This window comes from Toxorhynchites rutilus, chromosome 2, assembly GCF_029784135.1.
Source record: "Toxorhynchites rutilus septentrionalis strain SRP chromosome 2, ASM2978413v1, whole genome shotgun sequence".
Lineage (NCBI taxonomy): Eukaryota > Metazoa > Arthropoda > Insecta > Diptera > Culicidae > Toxorhynchites > Toxorhynchites rutilus.
The window spans coordinates 207,485,847-207,506,871 of NC_073745.1; the positions used below are offsets into that span (position 1 = coordinate 207,485,847).

A 21,025-nucleotide genomic window follows, 5' to 3' on the forward strand; every position below is an offset into this window, starting at 1 on the left:
TTCTGGCGGGTCATCAAAGATGTGTGAGGCCGAGCGTTGTCCTGGTGGAAAACAACGCTATTCCTATTGATCATTTCTGGCCGCTTCTGGTCAATCGCCTGCTTCAAACGATCAAGCTGCTCACAGTAGAGAATCGAGTTGAGGGTCTCGCCATAGTTGAGCAGCTCTTAGTGGATGATTCCCTTCCAATCCCACCAAACACACAGCCTTCCTGGCCGTCAATCCGGGCTTGGCGATGGTTTGGGCCGGCTTATCGCGCTTCGACCACGACTTTTTTCGCTTTAGGTTGTCGTACGTGATCCACTTTTCATCACCAGTCATCATCTTCTTCAAAAATGGGTCGAGTTCGTTCCGTTTCAGCAGTGCATCACAGGCGTTGATTCGGTCTAAAAGTTTTTTTTTGCGTCAACTCGTGTGGCACCCACACATCCAGCTTTTTTTGGAATCCAATCTTCTGCAAATGGTTCCAAACGGTTTTATGGTCTATACGCAGTTCCTGGCCAACCGAGCGAGTGCTCACATGCCGGTCTACTTGGATGATTTCAACTATTTTATCGGTTTCCACGACGATGAGCCTACCAGTAAGGGGTGTATCTTCGACAGCTACACCAGAACGAAATCGATCAAACCAACGCTGTGCTGTGCGAATCGTTACAGTATCGGGTCCATAAACTACACGATTTTTTTCGGCTGCCTTCGTTGCAGTTTTAACTCGCAGGTAGTGAAAACGTAAAATATGGCGAACTTCTTGCTTGGTGGACTCCATCTTTGATGCGCTATAAATTGACATGCAATGAAAAGGACAACCACAACACTGTCAAAACGACACTTGTAGCACAGATTGTCGTCTTTAAATAGCCGTATAGTATGACCCCATGCGATGAGTACAACACAACATATGTTTACGCATATATTTCTAGCCTACTACACAGCTGGGAACCTTAAAAAAGTTATAATAATAATTTTTAAAAAACTTTTTTTTTCAATAATACCTAGAATGTCTCTTATTGTACAATTTCTAAAAAATTCACAAAAATTGTTTCATAAATAACAAAGTTATGATGATTTCAGAACGTACAAGTTTGCCCCAAAACATGCGGTCCAAGGTGTATGTCTTACATATTTCTTTGCGGTCCTTAATATGTTAATCGGATTCGATGCGAGATTACTACATGTTCATGTTATATCATTCATAAGATTATAAAATCTAATAAGATTTCATGAACCATAGAATGGTTACCATTCAACACCTGTTTAACACAGGGGGTATCTTGAAAAAAAGTTGTTTCGTTTGGAAATGAGCTCTCCTCCCCAGTAACCATTATAAGTGTAACCCAGGTATAAACAACATGAACAACCACACTTTAACCGATAGCTTTAACGGCGGCGGCGTCTTAATGGCATCAGAAAGCTTCTAAAAACCGACCGGACAGAGGGAGATTCAAACAAAGATGTGTACAGAGGAGCACTGCAGGTCCTTCAAACTCTCTCTCTCTCTCTCTTTCTCGTTATCTTAATTCAATACTCTCGCGCCTACCGTTTGCCCGATCTCTCTCTGATGCGCATGGTATACGCGTAGAGCATCATCAACATGCAGGTACCTGTTTTATTTACTCGCGCATTGAGCGATGATGAGAGAGAGAGATGAACAATGGTTTCATTTTCCGATTCGTTCCCATATGTATGGTTTTTTTTTTGTGTTTGACTCGGTCCAATTGATACATAGAAGAGAGAGAGAATCGCCAAGTGGGCAACGGTGAGAAATATGCGATGGGTTAGGGTGGGTCTCTAGAAGATGTTTTACTGTTAGTACAATAATATGGTCGGTGTTGAATCAGAGAGGACCAAGAGGGTACCAATTGAATTTTTCAAGTTATTGATTGCATTAGGTTAAGCATTTCGTAGGCTACATACCACATTTATCAGATTTGAAGAATCACTCATGCAGGAGGAATAACGTATCAACATTGAATGCTCAACGAAAACCCCATTATAGCATCAAACTTGAGACTCGTTTTTTCTCGAAACCATGGAAATGTCACATGATCCGGTCTGACTTAACACTGACCATATAATAGTTGACTAAAATTTTCGATATTCAGTTGAGTGTTATTTCTATTACATTTATGTACGCCAATCTGTTTGAGAAGTGTCAATAACAGCACCTATTCATTATTTTCATTGACCTTTGAATCGAATGGGACAACCACGTGGACAATTTTAGGGATGTAGGGGTTCACCCTTATTCAATGCACGAGGAAGGGAGTTCTAAATGATGTTCACATGGACTGAGAGAAACATACGTGAGGGATTGATACAGTTAACATTTTCTCATTATTTGTAAAATATGAAAACATTCTTAATGTGTTTCTACTAGTGTCTAGTGTCAGTATGTACGGACTAGTATGGAACCGATCGGTTACGCGGTGACCAAGCCAGGAATGACGGTCAAAAAGGTTTTGCTATGTGTTCGGTGAGTTGACTGGGAATCATCTACTGTGAGCTGCTCTACTATTAATGAACTCTCAACTCGGATCTGTACTCATATCCATTGGAAGGAAGCAATTGCCAAAAAGCCAGCTTTGACCAAAGAAAAAGGAAATATTATTATTCGAAGTATAGCATAAAATGTGAATTTCATAATGCCGGACGATTCAACTTGCTCAATACGTTGAGCCCCTACAAAAGTAGGGGACCGACAATTATCTTTTCTTCTGGCTCACATCGGTCTTTGTGGATCGATAGTGGATGTGTTCATCATTATTCTTCAATCCCAAAAATTGGCGAACAAACGCCAACATTTTGTTTATACTCTTTTTTGCGGAAAGGACGACAACTGTGGAATTGTTTGGCAAAAACGCTCTATCGAATATACATTCTGAAGAGTGGTTTACGCTCATCGTAATCGTCCAATCATCAAAGATAATATTTGATGGCGAAGTGGATCGAGACTCGTGTTAAATACAGAAAAGTTCACAAAATTATTAGGCCTACATCAAGCAGCAATTTTCATTTCTCGCCAACAACTTGAAGTTGTCGGCCGCATAGTGTCCAAGTCTCTCGTTATCAGTAATACCGCTGAAGTTTTTTTTGTCTAAATTATTTAATATCACGTGTCTGGAGTGTGGAAGAAGTGCAGAATCAAGGCAAGTTGACTCATTTGAAATTTATAAATTTATTTTAGACGTTGCCAGGGTTGCCACACTTAATTCTGTATAATTTTCTGAAAAAATCTGTATATCTGTATTTTTAGCCAAAAAATCTGTATCCGAAATTAGAGGGAAAACAATGAAAATAAAGGTTTATTTTTACTTTAAACTTAAAATATTTTTTTTTTATTTATGGGTTGTTAAAGTCGTGTCAATACAACAAAATAAATCATAAAAAAGTTTTTCGTTTCTGAATTGTATGATGTTTTTACATGGTTTTGTTGAACTGCGTCTTCAAATTTTCCTTCAACTTCATCCTTGACGCTCGTCCTTGAGCCGATGCATAGTTAGTCTTAGTCTCGTGTCGCATCTCGTGAGTGGTGACAATTGTCCTTAGGCATCGTGCACAAATTACGTAACGCTAAAAATCCGGATTTTGGACCCCCTCCCTCCTACGTAACGCAATTTCCTATCTCTAATACACAGAAAGTAACGCAACAGAAAATTGGCGCATCAAATTATTAAGGTATAGTAGCTTGACGAAATTTTGAGGGTTTATCAAGGCTGCAGTTCTGTTTCACCAGTTCAATACAGAAGTCACGAAAAAATCGATTTGAAGATCAACTTCCTAGCTGCATCCAATCCTTTTTCAGCTTCTTCTGCATCGATACCAACGCAAACATCCTCTGGCTTCTTCAGAAAGTCTTCAAAATCATTCACATCAAGGTCAGCATCAACGAATCGTTGCACGTAGCTCTCCAAACATAAGTTACCCAACATGATCAACAATAACAGTTTCATCTCAGTGGAGCCGATCTGGCGTGGAGGTAACATCCATACTTCTCACGCTCAAGATCACGAGTTCAATTCTCACTCCCTACATTCTTCCAAAATGGAAGGTAAAAGTGACGAACCAGCCAGAAACGTTGAAAGTCACTATAATACAGAAAAAAAAAGTTTCATCTCAGTTCGCAAAATTGAGAACTTTCTGATTGAAAAGTGCGAATGTCGTTATTGATGAGTTGTGGAACAAAATTTAGGAACAGTATAATCGGTTTAGTCATAAGATCGTTTAAATGAGTCAATATACGATTGGCGGATTGATTATGGTCATACATAATTTAGAAATTCTATTTTACATAACCCAGGTATCTATGTATTCAATGTAATAAATTTAATATTTAAAGTTGAATTTAAAAAAAATCTGCAAATTCTGTATTTTTGCAGTAAATCTGTAATTCTGTATATACAGATTCTCTATCTGAAATTTGGCGAAAAATCTGTAAAATACAGAATATTCTGTATATGTGGCAACCCTGGACCTTACCATAGGCATCTTACACTCTCACTCAAACAACAAGAGAACTGCGCTTAACGACAAAGCATATTGAATTGAACCATCTCAATTGTGCCAACCGCTTAGAACGCAATCAGCCGATCGTACAACGTGAGTAACACCAGTTTTCAAATCCTCTTCGTGGTGGCTAAACTAGACTAAATTACACTTATGATAACATACATATACATTGAGAGAAAAAAAGAAATTAGTTGCTAATAGCAGTGTCTGTAATTGCGGTGGTGTAGCGTTTCTTTAGTAATGCACGAGACAACCCGAAATCGAAGAAACAACTGCATCGGTTAAACTCACGACACATGCTCGAAAAAGGCTCATTGTAGCCATAGTTAGTACGAGAAAACGGTATTCGTAGAAAACTATGAGACCTAATGTTTATACTTTGTAGGTTGTAACTCATTTGCTGCAGAAGCTCTGGACTTCCTAAGACGAGCCAGCTCACCCTATCAAATCCCTATTTGAAAAAAATCGCAATCCATTCATTCGCCAGTGCCATCTGGTAAGTTATACCCCCGGAACAGGTGAGGTTAAGGTTAGGTCGAGCAAACTGTGAATTGTCGTGACCAACAACGCATTGAAAAGCATTTTAGTTTGGAGTATCACGTCTGCATCCGCTCTCATTAGGTAAAAATTTAGGGGATGATGATCGAAGCGGGTCTGAAATGCAAAACAATAAAGAATGATGGAGTAGGCTAGATCAAAAGTCTCATACCAATACTAAGTCTCCTCGAGACTTATCAACATTGTGGTACTTGCCACCTCGGAACAGTTTCTTAAGAAGGGAAACAAATAAAAGATACGCAGTCCAGCTCATTTCGAGTTTCCCTTACTCGTTCTGGACTCTCGGACAACGTCATGGCACTCACATTGAGAATGCCTGTGCGTCTGGGAAATTTCGTTTGTAATTTGTCTTTAAAAGATTTTGTGGATTAACACAATTTTCTTCCGACCTTAGTTAATAGCAAATCTAATTATTCTTATTAACCTTTAATTTGATCCTTATTGTGTTCCTGTTGTACCTTTCAATATAGAGATATTTTTGTTTGAATGAAAAATTTCCCATTCCTCTTTGATGTTGAATGATTCAATAGATAACGATCGCACCTCAAATCGGCAAATTTTTCAAACTCTGATAAATTCTTGTTGGTTTGTTGGTTTGAAATTCTACGCATACACTCAGAATGAATGATTCGTAGCTTTCGAGGTAATAAAGTTTGAAAATTTATGCATTAAAATGATGTACATCCCATCTTTATGAGTTGATTTTTTACGAAGCTACAGCATTTCAAAAATCACTGAAAAACTTTTACTTCGAACTTTGTTTATCTTTTATTATTTTTTGTGAAAAAAAAAACCAATTAACATTGTAAATTTTGTGCCTACGAACTACGATTTGCGGACATAAATGATTATTTTTGCTATAAACTAAAAAAATTCGCTCCCGATTCGCATAGAATGTTGGTAGAAGGTTACGGTGAGCCTTCCCTCGACAAATCGCTATGTTATGAGTGGTTCACAAAGTTTAAAAGTGGTAATTTTGATTGAACGTAGAAAATCATCGAATATCATTTGCGAAATTTTACGTACCAAGTACAAAGCAGAAAGTCATTTCTGCATCGGATCGTGACTGGGGATGCAAAACGGATATATTACAATAACGTTTGCATTAAAAATTGGACTTTTTTCGGATGGTGATAAAAAACAAAACAAACATTGAGTAACTGAAAATAAATTACACGGAAAATATTAGTAGAAATATTTAGCGATTGAGCGATTGGCCTCAGGCTAGAGCTTGCCGTCATTAAAAGAGGCCTTGAGAGCCCAACCTCAAAGGTTCCCGAGACTCAGACCAGGAACCGAGGTGTTGCGCGAGGTCCGTCTGACCCTCACGACAATGCCACGTCACATCAAGTTAACTGGCCAGGAAAACGGATGAGCTACTCAATTCGGATCAACTTCCACATGTGCCTTGTTTTTCAGACATGGCTCCTTCCGATCAGCATATGTTTACATCGATGTGACACACATTCGCTTAGCAGTACTCCAATTTTCACGAAAATGCACGATAACTGATTGGACTCAAAAACCAAAGGAGAAACGGAAAAATATGCAGCTTTCAATGGCCATTGCTCTGAATCAAATATTTTAAACCATTCAAGAACAATGAAGAAACTCCGGTTCATATGAATACTCCTGGTAATCTACATAAATAACAATGGAAGGCCAAATATGTCGCTAGGCGGAAAACCCGAGGAAGGGATGGTCTGATTTGATGATTTGAACCTTTTTTTTGTTGTGTTCGTCTCCACCCGTAGATCAATATGGTGGAGAGAAAATTCGAAAAAAATTTCGGAAAACTCTGAAGGAAGGTCGGAAAATTGAATTCTCATATGTTCTACTATTACATCGTGATTAGCGTTGTTAGTTCGTTTGATGTTTGCTCTAACAAAAGTTTTCTTTGTTCGAAAGTGGAAATGGATTTTCATCTAAAGCTTTTATATGAGGGGCTCAGAATGCAAGGGGTGTAAGTGACTTGATCGATTTCTCTTCATCAACTTTTTATTTAGTTAATAATTCAACTGTAAAAACGTTCCAATTTGAGTTTGCTATAGAATCCGATAGATGAGGTTCTGACCTATTTTCCACGTTGGTGAATACAGCTGGGAATGTATTTGCAGCTAAGTTATGACCCAAAGAGAGAGTCGATGTAGAGAAATCGATCAAATCACTTATACCCCTTTCATACTAAGTCCCTCATATACCTTCTGTCCAAATGAATAAAAAGTGATCGCCAAATGTGTTGGTGAGCACAAAACTCGAGGAAGGAATTGTCCGACTTGAGATCTCTTAATTTTATAATATTTTTGTATATTGAACATGTATTCCAAACAATGGGGAAACATGTTCTTTGCAAGTGATTGAAGATTCTTGAAAGGGAATTGTGTCTGAAAATAATGTTATATTTCAATGACGAATTTTGATGGAAGTACAGATCGTACTCGATTATATACTCGATCGTTCAAAAGAAATATATTTTTTCAATATTTCAAATATGACTTATTTCAAACAAAAATTAAATTAATCAACTTTAAAGTGAAAGTTATCACGAATACAGTGAAGTAAAAATCATGATTTTGGTTGATTTTTGTTGCATATTCACCAGGTGTTAATACGCCCGTCGATTTGGCGATCCCCTCGTACAGTACACAGTAGCATGTAACTGCTTACTTATCGATCGTCGTTCGTCGATCGTCCAGTCTGCTTGACCATCACGTAACAATCGTGATCTGTCAGTGGACGATGATCAGCATTTCTTTATCTGCGACGAGCACAAAAGAACAGATTACTTGCAAAAATCCTTAAGTTATACGATCCTGTGCCTGATAATAATTTCTAAAGACTAGTGCTAGTGTTTATATACCTAAATTACCTAAAATTATTTTTTATAAATACTAGGATAAAAAAGGTAACAATACGTTGAGTTTGCAATCAATTTATCTTAAAACCTAGTGTCCTTAAAAATAGGTTACAGCTACAACTAGGAACTAAGAAGAAATTATCTACATCTATCGCTTATTATACTACGCTAAACCTACAATTTACCACATCGGTGAGAATCGAACATTAAACCTATTATACAATTCCTTATACATACAATTTACAAACTTACAATATAGGGCAAATTAGGAATATTGACATAACCTTGAATTATTATGTGGAAGAGAAGTTGAATTACTAAAAGTAAGTGAATTGGATTCTAAATTATGTATTTAAAATAATTATTGTATCCATCATTCCTGTAGGAATTTATAACTCGATGTACTCTCAGTAATAAAGTTCATGAATTCGGTTAATTCTGGCGACGCCCGCGACTATTCTTCCAACATTTTATAAATTCTTTTAACCGAGCCGAGAGATGTCGTCGAAGCATTCCAAAGCCGAAACCGCGAAAAAGGCGAGTAAAACGGTCACGATGAGCAATCAGCAAGTCGCAGAGCCCGCGACGAACGCTACATCCTGTTCAACAAATACCGTTGCTGTTCCCTCTACTAGCGGCCAGGTAACAGTAGTTAGTATCGATCAGGCCGGGACTGGAGCAGCCCCTGAGAAGCGTATGGCTGGAGAAAGGCGAACCGATAAATCTAGTGGCGCCACCCGCGCAGCGGTCATTCAGGAGTCAGACTGTCCCTTGTGTGATGAGCCAAATGATATGGAAATGGTCCAATGTGATACTTGCCAGAGGTGGTTTCATTTTCGGTGCGTGAAGGTAACGCAGGACATTCAAAATGTGAGCTGGAGCTGCACCGACTGTCCTACTGTGAGTAATCAACAACGTACGACTGCCCCCGTACCTACTCAAAACCAAACATTGCCTACTCAGTCGCAGACGGCGAAGAGCGTTGTAAAGAGTATACAAAGTGAGGCAAGGAGGAGATTGAAGCTGCAGTTGCTGAAAATCGAAGAAGAGAAAAAACTTGAACAGAAGTACCTGAAGAAGAAATACGACGTGCTTCTTGAGTACGGAAGTGATACTTCAACGGAGATAAGTGTCAACGAGGCGGAGAAAATATCTAAAATCGAGGAATGGATGGCCGATACTGAGCGTTGCGATAACCAAGCGAACACCGGATTAGAGCCTGAAGAGATGGAAGAACTTTTGCCAATCCAACTGGCTGGACCTACAAAGCAAACTGCTCCGAATCTTGAACAAGGCACCGTGCAACCCACAAATCCACAACATCCAGTATCTTCGGATGTTCCTGGTATTCATCGTGTTAACCCTCCTTCGCTAATCGACCCCCGCATGTTCGTTCCAGGACAAAGATCAACACCGATGCGTCCGAGTCAGCAAGTATCGATGCCGCCGTCTGCGCCGCATGTTGCAAATGAAACTGTATGCATTCTAAACAGGAGTCAGCTAGCCGCACGACAAGCGGTTTCGAAAGATCTCCCGGAATTCAGTGGCAACCCCGAAGATTGGCCACTCTTCTTCTCGAACTTCAGTAACTCCACCCAGATGTGCGGGTTCTCCAACGAAGAAAATATGTTGCGGCTCCGAAAGTGCCTCAAAGGGAGAGCTCTAGAAGCAGTCAAGTGCCGCTTGCTTCATCCGTTTAACGTCGCAGGAGTTATGTCAACATTGAAAATGTTATATGGCAGGCCGGAAGCGATTATACAAGCAATTGTAAAAAATGTTCGATCGTTACCATCGCCAAACATCGATAGGCTAGAGACCGTCGTCAACTTCGCGCTCACCGTGGAGAACTTGGTCGCAACAATCCAAGCATGTGAAGTACACGATTTCGTCTATAATGCTTCTTTACGATACGAACTGGTGGAACGGTTACCTTCGACGTTGAAGCTTGATTGGGCCAAACACTCTAGGGATAAGCTCAATCCAAATTTGCTCGACTTCAGCTCGTGGCTGTATTCAACAGCAGAGGATGCCAGTGCGGTAATGGCTACGATAAATAACGACCCAAAGCCTCGTTCCATTAAGAAGGATGGATTTTTGAATATACATTCAGAAACCGAGTCGGGAAATAACAGATCGTACATGTCACCATCTAAAGTGAAACCAACTTCTTTCAGTGGGTTTGAGAAGCATTGTCCCATATGTAAGGGCGGGTGCCAGAGCGTTCCAAAGTGCAAACGATTTGCCGAGTTCAGTTATGACTCGAGATGGGCTGCAGTGCGAGAGTGTAAACTCTGCCGAAAGTGCTTACGGAAGCACAACGGATCATGCAGGCAACAGAAGCCATGCGGAATAAGTGGTTGTACTTATTTACACCACCCTCTTCTCCACAGTGAGAAACAACAGAGCAATAGTTCGTCAAATGGATCAATCACTGCTACGCTATCAGAAGGGACATCTCAGCAGAGTTGTAACATTCACCAAGGTCAATCGAAAGTTTTGTTCCGAATACTCCCAGTTCGTCTCTATGGACCCTCGAAAACAGTGCAAGCCTTCGCGTTTATCGATGATGGTTCGGAACTCTCGTTAATGGATCAAAGCTTGGCTGAAGAGTTAGGTCTGAAAGGCCCCAGGAAATCTTTATGCCTGAAATGGACAGGAGAGACGCAGCGTTTAGAAAAATCGTCACAGATTGTAAGTCTGCAAATTTCAAGTTGCTTCAGTCAGGCAAAAAGGTACGAACTTTGTTCCGTACATACCGTACAAAGTCTACAAATAAGACCGCAAACACTACTCTATTCTGAGATTCAGAAAAAGTACCAACATCTTGTCGGGCTTCCCATTCAATCGTACGAGAACGCCTGTCCTCGTATATTGATAGGTCTTGATAATCTCAATCTCGGACATCCACTGAAGTGTAAAGAAGGACAATCACAAGAACCAATAGGCGTCAAGACGCGTCTTGGGTGGACCGTCTATGGAAGCTGCGTGTCAGAAGATGCTGCTGAACATTCCGTTAACTACCACTCCTTGCAGATTTGTCAATGCAACCAATACAATGATGAGGATCTCCATAGAACAGTTAAAAGCTTCTTTTCGTTAGAGAGCATTGGAATTACAAAGCCCGAAAGACCCTTACAGTCTCAGGACGACCAGCGTGCCCTGATGCTTCTGGAATCGCTAACAATATTTCGAGATGGAAAGTATGAAACGGGACTTCTGTTTAAGTACGACAATGTGCGTCTGCCGAACAACAAAGAGATGGCGCTGAAGAGGTGGCAGTGTTTGGATCGGAGGATGAAGCACGATCGAGCATTAGCTGAAGCAGTGAACGCGAAAATCGAAGACCACATCGAGAAGGGTTACATACGCAAGCTAACTGACGAAGAGGTTCAAGCCTACCCTAATGTCTGGTATCTCCCGATGTTTCCAGTGGTAAACCCAAACAAACCCGGAAAAATAAGGCTCGTGTGGGATGCTGCAGCCACAACTTACGGAGTTTCTCTGAATTCCGTGCTATTGAAGGGTCCGGATCTTCTAACGTCGCTGTTATCTGTACTGATACAGTTTCGCGAATGCCGTATTGCAGTATCCGGAGATATCCGGGAGATGTATCAGCAAGTATCAATTCGGAAGAAGGATCAACCGTACCAGTTATTCTTCTATACAAAAAGTGGAATCAACCCGAACACGTACGTCATACAGGTCATGACGTTTGGAGCCTGTTGCTCGCCTAGTACTGCACAGTACATAAAAAATCTCCATGCAAGGAAGTTCGAACAGAGCTATCCTACAGCTGTTGAAGTAATCGTGGAACGCCACTACGTCGACGATATGCTTCTAAGCGTCGAACATGAGGAAGAAGCAATAAAGCTAACGAGAGAGGTGAGGAAAATTCATGCATCTGCGGGATTCGACATCCGAAATTGGGCCTCCAATTCTCCCGCGGTACTGAAGGCGCTGGACGAGTCCCCCACAGCAGTCAAAAGGCTAAGTGGTGATGGTTCAGTTGAGAAAATCCTCGGCATGTGGTGGGACACTTCTACAGATAACATTACGTTTAAAATTTCCGATCGTATAGATGCGCTGCTCTTGTCCGGTACCCGTCGACCTACCAAACGAGAGGTCTTGCGGACTCTCATGATGGTTTTTGACCCGCTAGGGCTTATCGGACATTTTCTGATGATCCTCAAGACGCTTCTCCAAGAGATATGGCGCTCGTCAATCGGCTGGGATGATTCGATCAACGACTCGCATTTCGAAAAGTGGTCTTCGTGGTGTGTGTCTCTCCCCGGAATAACGACGCTTCAGATCCCTCGCTGCTATCGAACAAAATCCTCTATAGCCAAGCACAATGACATCCAGCTACATACCTTTGTTGATGCGAGTGAAACCGGCTTCGCTGCAGTTGTATACCTGAGATTTCAGGAAGACACCACTATCGAATGTGCATTAGTTGGATCGAAAACGAGAGTGTCACCTATCAAATTTCTGTCCATTCCCCGTTCAGAGCTTCAAGCCGCCATAATTGGAGTCAGACTAGCAGAAACGGTGAAGCAATCGTTATCGATCAAGATAAGGCAACGATACTTTTGGACGGATTCGAAGGATGTACTCTGCTGGCTGAATTCCGACCATCGTCGTTATAGCCAGTTTGTGGCCTTCAGAGTCAGCGAGCTCCTCGAATCCTCAGATGTGCGCGAATGGAATTGGATACCTAGCAAGCAAAACGTGGCGGACGAAGGAACGAAATGGAAGACCAACCCCGACTTGTCCGCTTCTAGCCGTTGGTTCCGTGGGCCAGAATTCCTGTGGAAATCTACGGAACATTGGCCTATGTCTAATAGTCGCATCGGAGTAACCACTGAAGAACTACGTCCTCATCTGTTGTTTCATACTAAAATTGTAGAACCTGTAATCGATCTCCATCGCTTTTCCGACTGGCGGAAACTAATTCGCTGCACGGCTCATGTTTTTCGCTACATAAATAATCTGAAATCCTGCGTATATAAAAAGAATGTAACCAACGGACCACTGCAACGTCGAGAGCTAAGCGATTCCGAATGCTGCCTATTTCGTATGGCACAAAACTACACCTACGCTGACGAAATCACCATTCTCTCTAGAAACCGGCTTGCAGAGAATCCAGACAAAACCATTCCGAGAAACAGTCCATTATTTCACAAATGTGTCTTCCTCGACGAGAACGATGTTCTAAGGGTTCGAGGTCGAACAAGAGCTTGCCAGTTTATCGCCCGAGATGCCGCTCAACCAATCATTCTACCACGCGAGCACCCAATCACACGGCTTATTCTTCTTGATTTTCACAAGCGGTTCAACCACCAGAATCACGAGACGATTCTCAATGAAATACGTCAACGTTTCCACGTTCCAAGACTGAAGGGAACATACAGGAAGGTACGCAGGGAGTGCCAAAAATGCAAGAACGACCAAGCGTCTCCACAACCTCCCGCCATGAGTGACCTGCCACCGTACCGTCTAGCTGCTTTCACAGGACCCTTCACGTACATGGGGATCGATTATTTCGGTCCCATGACTGTCGTCGTTGGACGACGCTCAGAAAAAAGATGGGGAGTGCTGGCAACATGCCTCACAACTCGCGCTATCCATTTAGAACTAGCTCACACACTGACAACCGATTCGTGTATTCTAGCAATACGTAACGTAATGGCTAGGAGAGGGACACCTGCAGTTATTTTTAGCGACCGTGGCACCAACTTCCAGGGCGCCAGTAAAGAATTGAAAGAAGTGCTGCAAGACATCAACCAAGAACAGCTCATGCGGGAATTCACAACATCCAATACGGAATGGACCTTTATACCGCCAGCTTCACCACACATGGGCGGAGCGTGGGAGCGCTTGATTGGCAGCGTAAAATGCAACCTTCATAAACTGCAGTGGAGGAAACTTCCCACGGATGAAGTTCTTTACAGTACACTGCTAGAAATTGAGAACATTATAAACTCGCGACCACTTACTGACATCCCCATGGACGACGATGAATCTCCAGTGCTGACACCAAACCACTTTTTGCTGGGGTCATCAAATGGACTAAAACCATGGGTACAGTACAACGATAACCCCATCGTGCTCCGGAATTCCTGGAGGCAATCACAAGTTATGGCCAATGAATTTTGGCGCCAATGGTTAAGAGATTATCTCCCTGTAATCACCCGTCGCACCAAGTGGTTCATGAAGGTAAAACCAATTCAAGTGAATGATGTGGTAGTCATCGCAGATCCCAAGGCCCCTCGCAATAGTTGGCCTATGGGACGAATCATCGCAACCAGAGCAGGACAGGACGGGCAAGTCAGGAGTGCCACCATACAGACTAATCAGGGCATCTACGAACGTCCCGCGGTTAAACTCGCCGTACTCGACGTGGGCGTTAGGAACCAATACGCCTCCGGAGAACCCTCTGCGCATTCGGGGGGGAGTGTTAATACGCCCGTCGATTTGGCGATCCCCTCGTACAGTACACAGTAGCAATGTAACTGCTTACTTATCGATCGTCGTTCGTCGATCGTCCAGTCTGCTTGACCATCACGTAACAATCGTGATCTGTCAGTGGACGATGATCAGCATTTCTTTATCTGCGACGAGCACAAAAGAACAGATTACTTGCAAAAATCCTTAAGTTATACGATCCTGTGCCTGATAATAATTTCTAAAGACTAGTGCTAGTGTTTATATACCTAAATTACCTAAAATTATTTTTTATAAATACTAGGATAAAAAAGGTAACAATACGTTGAGTTTGCAATCAATTTATCTTAAAACCTAGTGTCCTTAAAAATAGGTTACAGCTACAACTAGGAACTAAGAAGAAATTATCTACATCTATCGCTTATTATACTACGCTAAACCTACAATTTACCACATCGGTGAGAATCGAACATTAAACCTATTATACAATTCCTTATACATACAATTTACAAACTTACAATATAGGGCAAATTAGGAATATTGACATAACCTTGAATTATTATGTGGAAGAGAAGTTGAATTACTAAAAGTAAGTGAATTGGATTCTAAATTATGTATTTAAAATAATTATTGTATCCATCATTCCTGTAGGAATTTATAACTCGATGTACTCTCAGTAATAAAGTTCATGAATTCGGTTAATTCTGGCGACGCCCGCGACTATTCTTCCAACACCAGGAATTGTCCAAAATTATATTGAAGCGAAATAAAAAAGATAGAAGTTGGGTGTCAAAGAACGTATTTTGACGTAGAACTACGTCTTTCAGGAAGGATGCCAAATCAAAAAAGGGTCACGTTTTTATGAAATAAACTTAACGTTAATAACTATTTTCACTGTGAACTAATTCTCAGAATCTGCGTACCAATCGAATCGGAAATTCTCTAAAATTTGTTTGATATGCTATACTTTACAATTCACTAATCTTTAAACGGTTTAAATTCATGAAAACTGGAAGAATTTCCTTTTTCCCATACATTTGTTCTGTCGATTTGTGTGCTAACCCTACCCGTATTTCGAATGCTTATAACTCGAACATTTCTTAACAGATCGGAAAGATTCAGAATTGAGGTCATCGAAATGCGTTAATTTAATGGTTTAGCTATGTAAATCTGATACAAATGGTGTGCAAGAATGATGTTTACAATATTTGTAAGTTTTATAATCCAGGAAAGGTCTGAATACGTGCCAAATAATTATTTGGTGATTGATTGAAAGTTAGCTCGAATGAGGGGCGCATTGTCACCAATAGAATGTGTATTTTATAATCCTTTAAAATGTTTGCGAATCCGTAAAACTATACTATAAAACTACTGTAAATCATGAAAAAGACAATTGTATTTATATGTTTTGAACATTCGAATACCTGATTTGACAAAGTTGTGCTGAATTAGAGGATTCAAAAAAGTGGACAAACCATGTTCATATTTTCGACTGGACAAACCAATATAATTTACCTTGTATACAGTGAGAAGAAATCAGAGACTGTATATAATCCTGTCCGCGCTGTACTCGGAAATTTATAGTAAAAGGAAATTTTAAAGGGTCAAAAGGTAATCGATCAATAGAGTGTTCTGTAATTGTACCCACGAACGTTCGCTTAGTAAGAAAACGTGATTAATTGGAAGTACTAATGTAAAAAAACAATTTTGGGCGGAACGAAGGTCGCCGGGTCAGCTAGTTAACCAATATTTACACAACCACTAAGTCTCAATTCCGAGAGTGTTTCTCTTTTGAAATTGTAAATTGAACAAATCACAACGTAATTTAAAACATCTGCGTTGGCACAGAACATCCCCCTTCGAGAACCACCCTAGTCTGCTCATGTTGGTGAAGGTGGCGAAACATTTTCTTGTGGTGCGTAGTCCTTGCAAACAGGCGAGATGCATGAACAAACAAAAAAAACAGCACGAGAGAAACAAGAGAGAAAAAGCATATCTTTGGCCACACAGAGGACCGCCACGGACCATGAATACGGTCCACTGCGGTGGAGATAGCGAACGTTGGTTGGCTCAGTTCTCATTCAAATCGCTCACGGTGCGGGATACGAAAGTTAATGCGGGCGGACGCGGTTTCACCTTTTTTTTGTGGCCATACCCTCCAATAACCACTCGTCGCTCTCGTCTCGAATAATTGTAATTGTCCTCCGTCGTACAGCAAAACAGTGTGAATCTCTGTGAAAATGGTACATGCAATTATGTGAGGCGGTATGATTGATTTTTGTTTTTGTACACTCAACATGAATTGAGAATTTAATCTCCAGTGGTATGTTGTGATCAGTCCCAGTGAATTGTTATGTTTACCGCCATCTTGAATCTTAACTATGGTTTACTGAAGAAAGTGTTGATGTTTCTTCGCATACATACGAATACCCAAGTGTATCTAATTCCCTTTAGTGGTTGGTTTTACAAAATTATGGTGATACAGAAGAAATAACATAAATTTTAGTGTTTTTTTTTGCAATTCTGCGGGTTGAGTGTCGAGCAGCTTTGCCATCCATAACCCAAGGCAGTGGAGATTATGAAATTCTTCAGAGAAACCGAAAAGGAAATCCACTATTGTATTCACTGAGAGGGAGGTTATCGATTTTCTGACACTTTTCAACGAGGGAGCAAAAGAAAATACGTGAATGAATAACACCTCTGCGTAAAGAAGGGAAACCTCGGGACCCAAATGTTGTGTGAAGTATGCAGTGTGTTGACTTGTATTGGTCTCGAAATAACAGAAAATATAAACTGTTTGTGTCGACGGATGGGTCGTAAAACAAAGTGAATTAAGTGCGAGGTAGAAAACAAAATTATTTTCGGCTTTTCTACCGAGCTCATAAAGATAGAAGCCCAACGGAGTACCGCATGCTAGCGGATCGCGTGCAAGGTGAGTTTACTGCATCCACAATTTACACACTTCGATGCTTATAAGTGCAATTGCACTGCAAAAAGAGGCTAGTTCGTCTTGAAAAACACAACCCACGACGTTAGAATGTGGGAACGCAAATCGATTGATGGCGAATCATCGGATATACATAGAACCAGGGGTGGGCTGGCTTGTAACAAGTTACTCTTAACTATAACTTTTCTATAAATAGTTTGGTCGTGGTTGAGTAATTTGATTTTTGTTTGAATTTTTTAGTTTCAACTATTTTATCAAAACGTACGGCCTTGAGCTTGCTGTTCAAGAATCTTGGATTCGATGAAGAGTTACACAGCTGACCTAATGTGGGATTCGTACTTGCCTGGTTCATCTCTCTATTATTACAGTCATCGGCGATTCGTAAAATGACGAGAAATAAAAGAGACTCAGTTTTGATCTAACTTTTACCTCGAAGAACAATTCAATGTATTTTTAAGTCGATCAGTAATCAATGTATCCTCCCTTCGTTTTCAGTGCCTTTTGTAGTCGTTTTCGGAGCTGCAGATCAAGATTATCTAATGCTGGATTGGCTTGAAATACGTGAGGTTTTGTGAAGGTAATTTGGACCGCCTAAGCGAATCGCCTAATATTTCCAAACCAATACTTCTTAAATTAAACAAGTCACATTAAACTGAGATACACTGAATGTTTAATCATTATATCAAACTTCAAACTACCAAACTATAAAAAAAGATGATTTTTGGATATTATAATTTTTTTTTTTTCCAAAATATATATTTTATTAAGGCACATGTGGCGTTAGCCTGACGGGGCCGGGAGTCCAATATTTTGACAATTTTTGTCTTACAACTATGTTAGTAATATGTAACCGATTACTCGCGGTTGGCTCGAGGTTAGTATTACAAGTGTTCTCATAATTGGTATGTTGCAGTCTTCGATGCTCTGTACGTGTGCCCTACACGGGATACTTCCTATTGGGATGCAGCTGACCATTAATCAGCAACGCCCCCCTAGTCTGTACCCCATATCTAGCGTGGTGCGTCTTTCTCGCCTCGAGGAATCCAGGATAGCGTTGTACGTGTACAGCGTTGTACAGGTACCACGATAGCATGACACACATACTTTGGTTGTACATTGTACCGTATGCCAAACTGACAATCATAAATTTGAATTTATTGCATTGTATTTTCACCAATATTTCAATGAAAAAGGTTTTTATTTAGCGTCTAAACTATCAAACACAACAAATAGGTTTCCAATCTGAGTTATTAACTCAAGAGAAAGTCAATGAAAAGAATATTTACCAAGTGTTTTGATTCAGTTTGTTCATGCTACCCACCACTAACCATTAGTGGCGCTGCGCACAGTACAACTGTAGCCATGTACAACGGTAAAATAGGTCGGTACAGGTACAGCGATTGTACCGAGTTGCTTGCATGGTTCTAGCACTGTACATGGTGACAGACATACAATTTTCGAAGTACAACGGTAGTACAGCTGTATGTCTGTCATAAGTATAACCAACGACCGAACTCATCACCACTCCACATGCGCTGCCAACTTACGAGCGTATACTGACGAGGAATGTGGAAAAATTCATTATAAGCAATTTGCCTTTCAAAAAGTGTGCCTTCTGAAGCGCCCACCTTAGCTAGCGAGTCCGCTTTCTCATTCCCCGGAATCGAGCAATGCGAGGGAACCCATGCTAAGGTAATCTTGAATAATTTTTCGACCAAAACACTCAATAGTTGTCTTATTCTTGTTAGGAAATAAGATGAGCGTTTATCAACTTTCATTGAGCGGATTGCCTCTATTGAGCTGAGACTGTCTGAAAAAATAAAATAGTGGTCGATGGGCAATGTTTCAATGATCCCTAATGCGTAATATATCGCACCCAATTCAGCGACATACACGGAACAAGGATCTTTGAGTTTGAAAGAGTCCTGGAATTTTCATTGAAGATGCCGAAGCCAGTGGACCCGTTTATGAATGAACCGTCAGTAAAGAACATTTTATCAGATCTAATTTTCCCATATTCTGCCGAAAATATCGGCGGAATAGAATCGGAGCGTATGTGATCTGGGATTCCATGGATTTTTTGTCATGGAATCCCAGATCACCTACGCTCCGATTCTATTCCTATTATATATTCTATTATTCGATATTATAATTTGATGTGGTGTGATTTGAACAGTCTGTGGGGTAATTTGGTCCAGTGTGTGTTTCATCGAAAAAAACATACTTATATTTATATCAATCAGTAACGATGAAAGGTGTCTTGACCAGAAGCCAGACCACAAGAGTTGCATTGTGACCATACAATGCCTTTTTTGCAATAAAATTTTATGGTACAAAACATTTCCAAACATGTAGCATACCCTAGATATTCGGTGACAATGATTGGTGAATGTGACATTTCAGGCACTCCATGAATCCGCCAAACCAATCTTTCACGCCTGAACGAGTTTTGAAGTTAAACGTTGAACGGATAAGTAAGCTATTTTTTTCGGCCAATTCATAGGGGTAGGCAAATTGGTCATGGGGGACAGTCACCCTGTACGCCAGTAGTACTGTCACATGTCAAAATATAAATAAAAACAAAAATTGCTCTCACGATAGCCATTCGGCCGTAGTTCTATGCGCATGGTATGTAAGGAATTCCACGTGAAATTTAGTTTATTCAATCTGATATATTGAACAAATCATCAGTTTGGACGACTGTTCACATATTCTAGGAGAGGTGAACAGATATTTTGTTCAATCTCAGCGATTGATTAATACAGAAATTACTTTGATGTTTGGGGGCAAAGTGGTCATAGGTGCATAACGACTTACAATGTTCTGTTTACTAAAGCTAATATACCTCATCACATTCTGCTCTTGAAAAGGTTCATTTTATGGTTTTGACTCTGGAAAAATATGCCACTCCAACTAAACCAAGCCTCATTTTGCGAAACGTTATGTGTTTCTTACAACGTTTTTGTATGCATCAGAAAATTTAAATTGAGACTCTAGGTGAATAGACCAAGCTCATTTCATGCATGTACCTACTATTTTATTATTTGCCATGAGAAAGCTAGGCTGGACAACATCTCCCCTTCCCCCATATGAAGCTCGTTGTATGTTAATAAATATTGAAACACTTTAGAAACGCAGAGAAAATGCCACAATTTCATGTTTAATTGACTTAGTTTCACACAGGAATAGCTCTGAAAAACTTACTTGAAAATCTAAATTTTCATGAACCAACACGAGCCTTGCGAGCACGGAATTTGTTCAAACCAACTTCATTTCGAACTTTATATGCTATGAATGGTCCACTTAATAGAATGATAAGAACGTACAATAAGTACAGTAATGTAATTGATGTGACAATGACTAAGAAATTATTGAAAAAGTCATTGAGTGAAAGATCATTGTATTCGTGAATTACAGTTTTGTCATATATGTTTGCTGCGTTGCAGTTCGTAATTTATTATTATTACTAAAGACATGATACCTCTTTTATAATTGATTTTCATAAATATAGCTATAAATTATTCATTAAGTATATTGTAATTGTAATGTAATGTATGTAATTTGTTGTCTACTATAGTTTGACGAAATAAAGAAATAAATATATCGAATATGATTTGAACAAATTTTGACGAAAAAAACGCTATCACATTTAGCTTGATATGTGTGAGTGACCACTTTGCTCCCACTAGGTTACCACTTTACCTCCAAGCAAA

At 40.2% G+C, this 21,025-nt stretch overlaps 2 protein-coding genes across 8 annotated transcripts in view; both read left to right on the plus strand.

Annotated features, from left to right (window-relative positions):
- Positions 1-11,134: 11,134 nt before the first annotated feature.
- On the plus strand, positions 11,135-15,097 carry LOC129768042 (uncharacterized). Of its 5 annotated transcripts, none has more exons than XM_055769414.1 (3): positions 11,135-14,679; positions 14,739-14,823; positions 14,891-15,089. In XM_055769414.1, the coding sequence occupies exon 1, from the start codon at positions 11,180-11,182 to the stop codon at positions 14,423-14,425; it is 3,246 nt and encodes a 1,081-aa protein (XP_055625389.1). In that variant the 5' UTR covers positions 11,135-11,179; the 3' UTR covers positions 14,426-14,679; positions 14,739-14,823; positions 14,891-15,089. The 5 variants fall into 5 exon arrangements, with proteins under 5 accessions (XP_055625389.1, XP_055625390.1, XP_055625386.1 ...); XM_055769415.1 differs by having other exon boundaries at positions 11,135-14,823; positions 14,891-14,954; positions 15,017-15,084; XM_055769411.1 differs by having other exon boundaries at positions 11,135-14,954; positions 15,017-15,097.
- A 1,328-nt stretch (positions 15,098-16,425) lies between these two features.
- Positions 16,426-21,025, plus strand: part of LOC129764198 (mitogen-activated protein kinase kinase kinase 9) — a 77,565-nt gene continuing 72,965 nt past the window's right edge. For 2 of the 3 annotated variants that reach the window (XM_055763054.1, XM_055763053.1), the window contains exon 1: positions 16,426-17,297. The gene's annotated coding sequence lies outside the window, so the exon portion shown is untranslated. Of the gene's footprint in view, positions 17,298-17,807; positions 17,890-21,025 lie in introns of all 3 variants that reach the window. The other variant, XM_055763057.1, reaches the window with a different exon arrangement.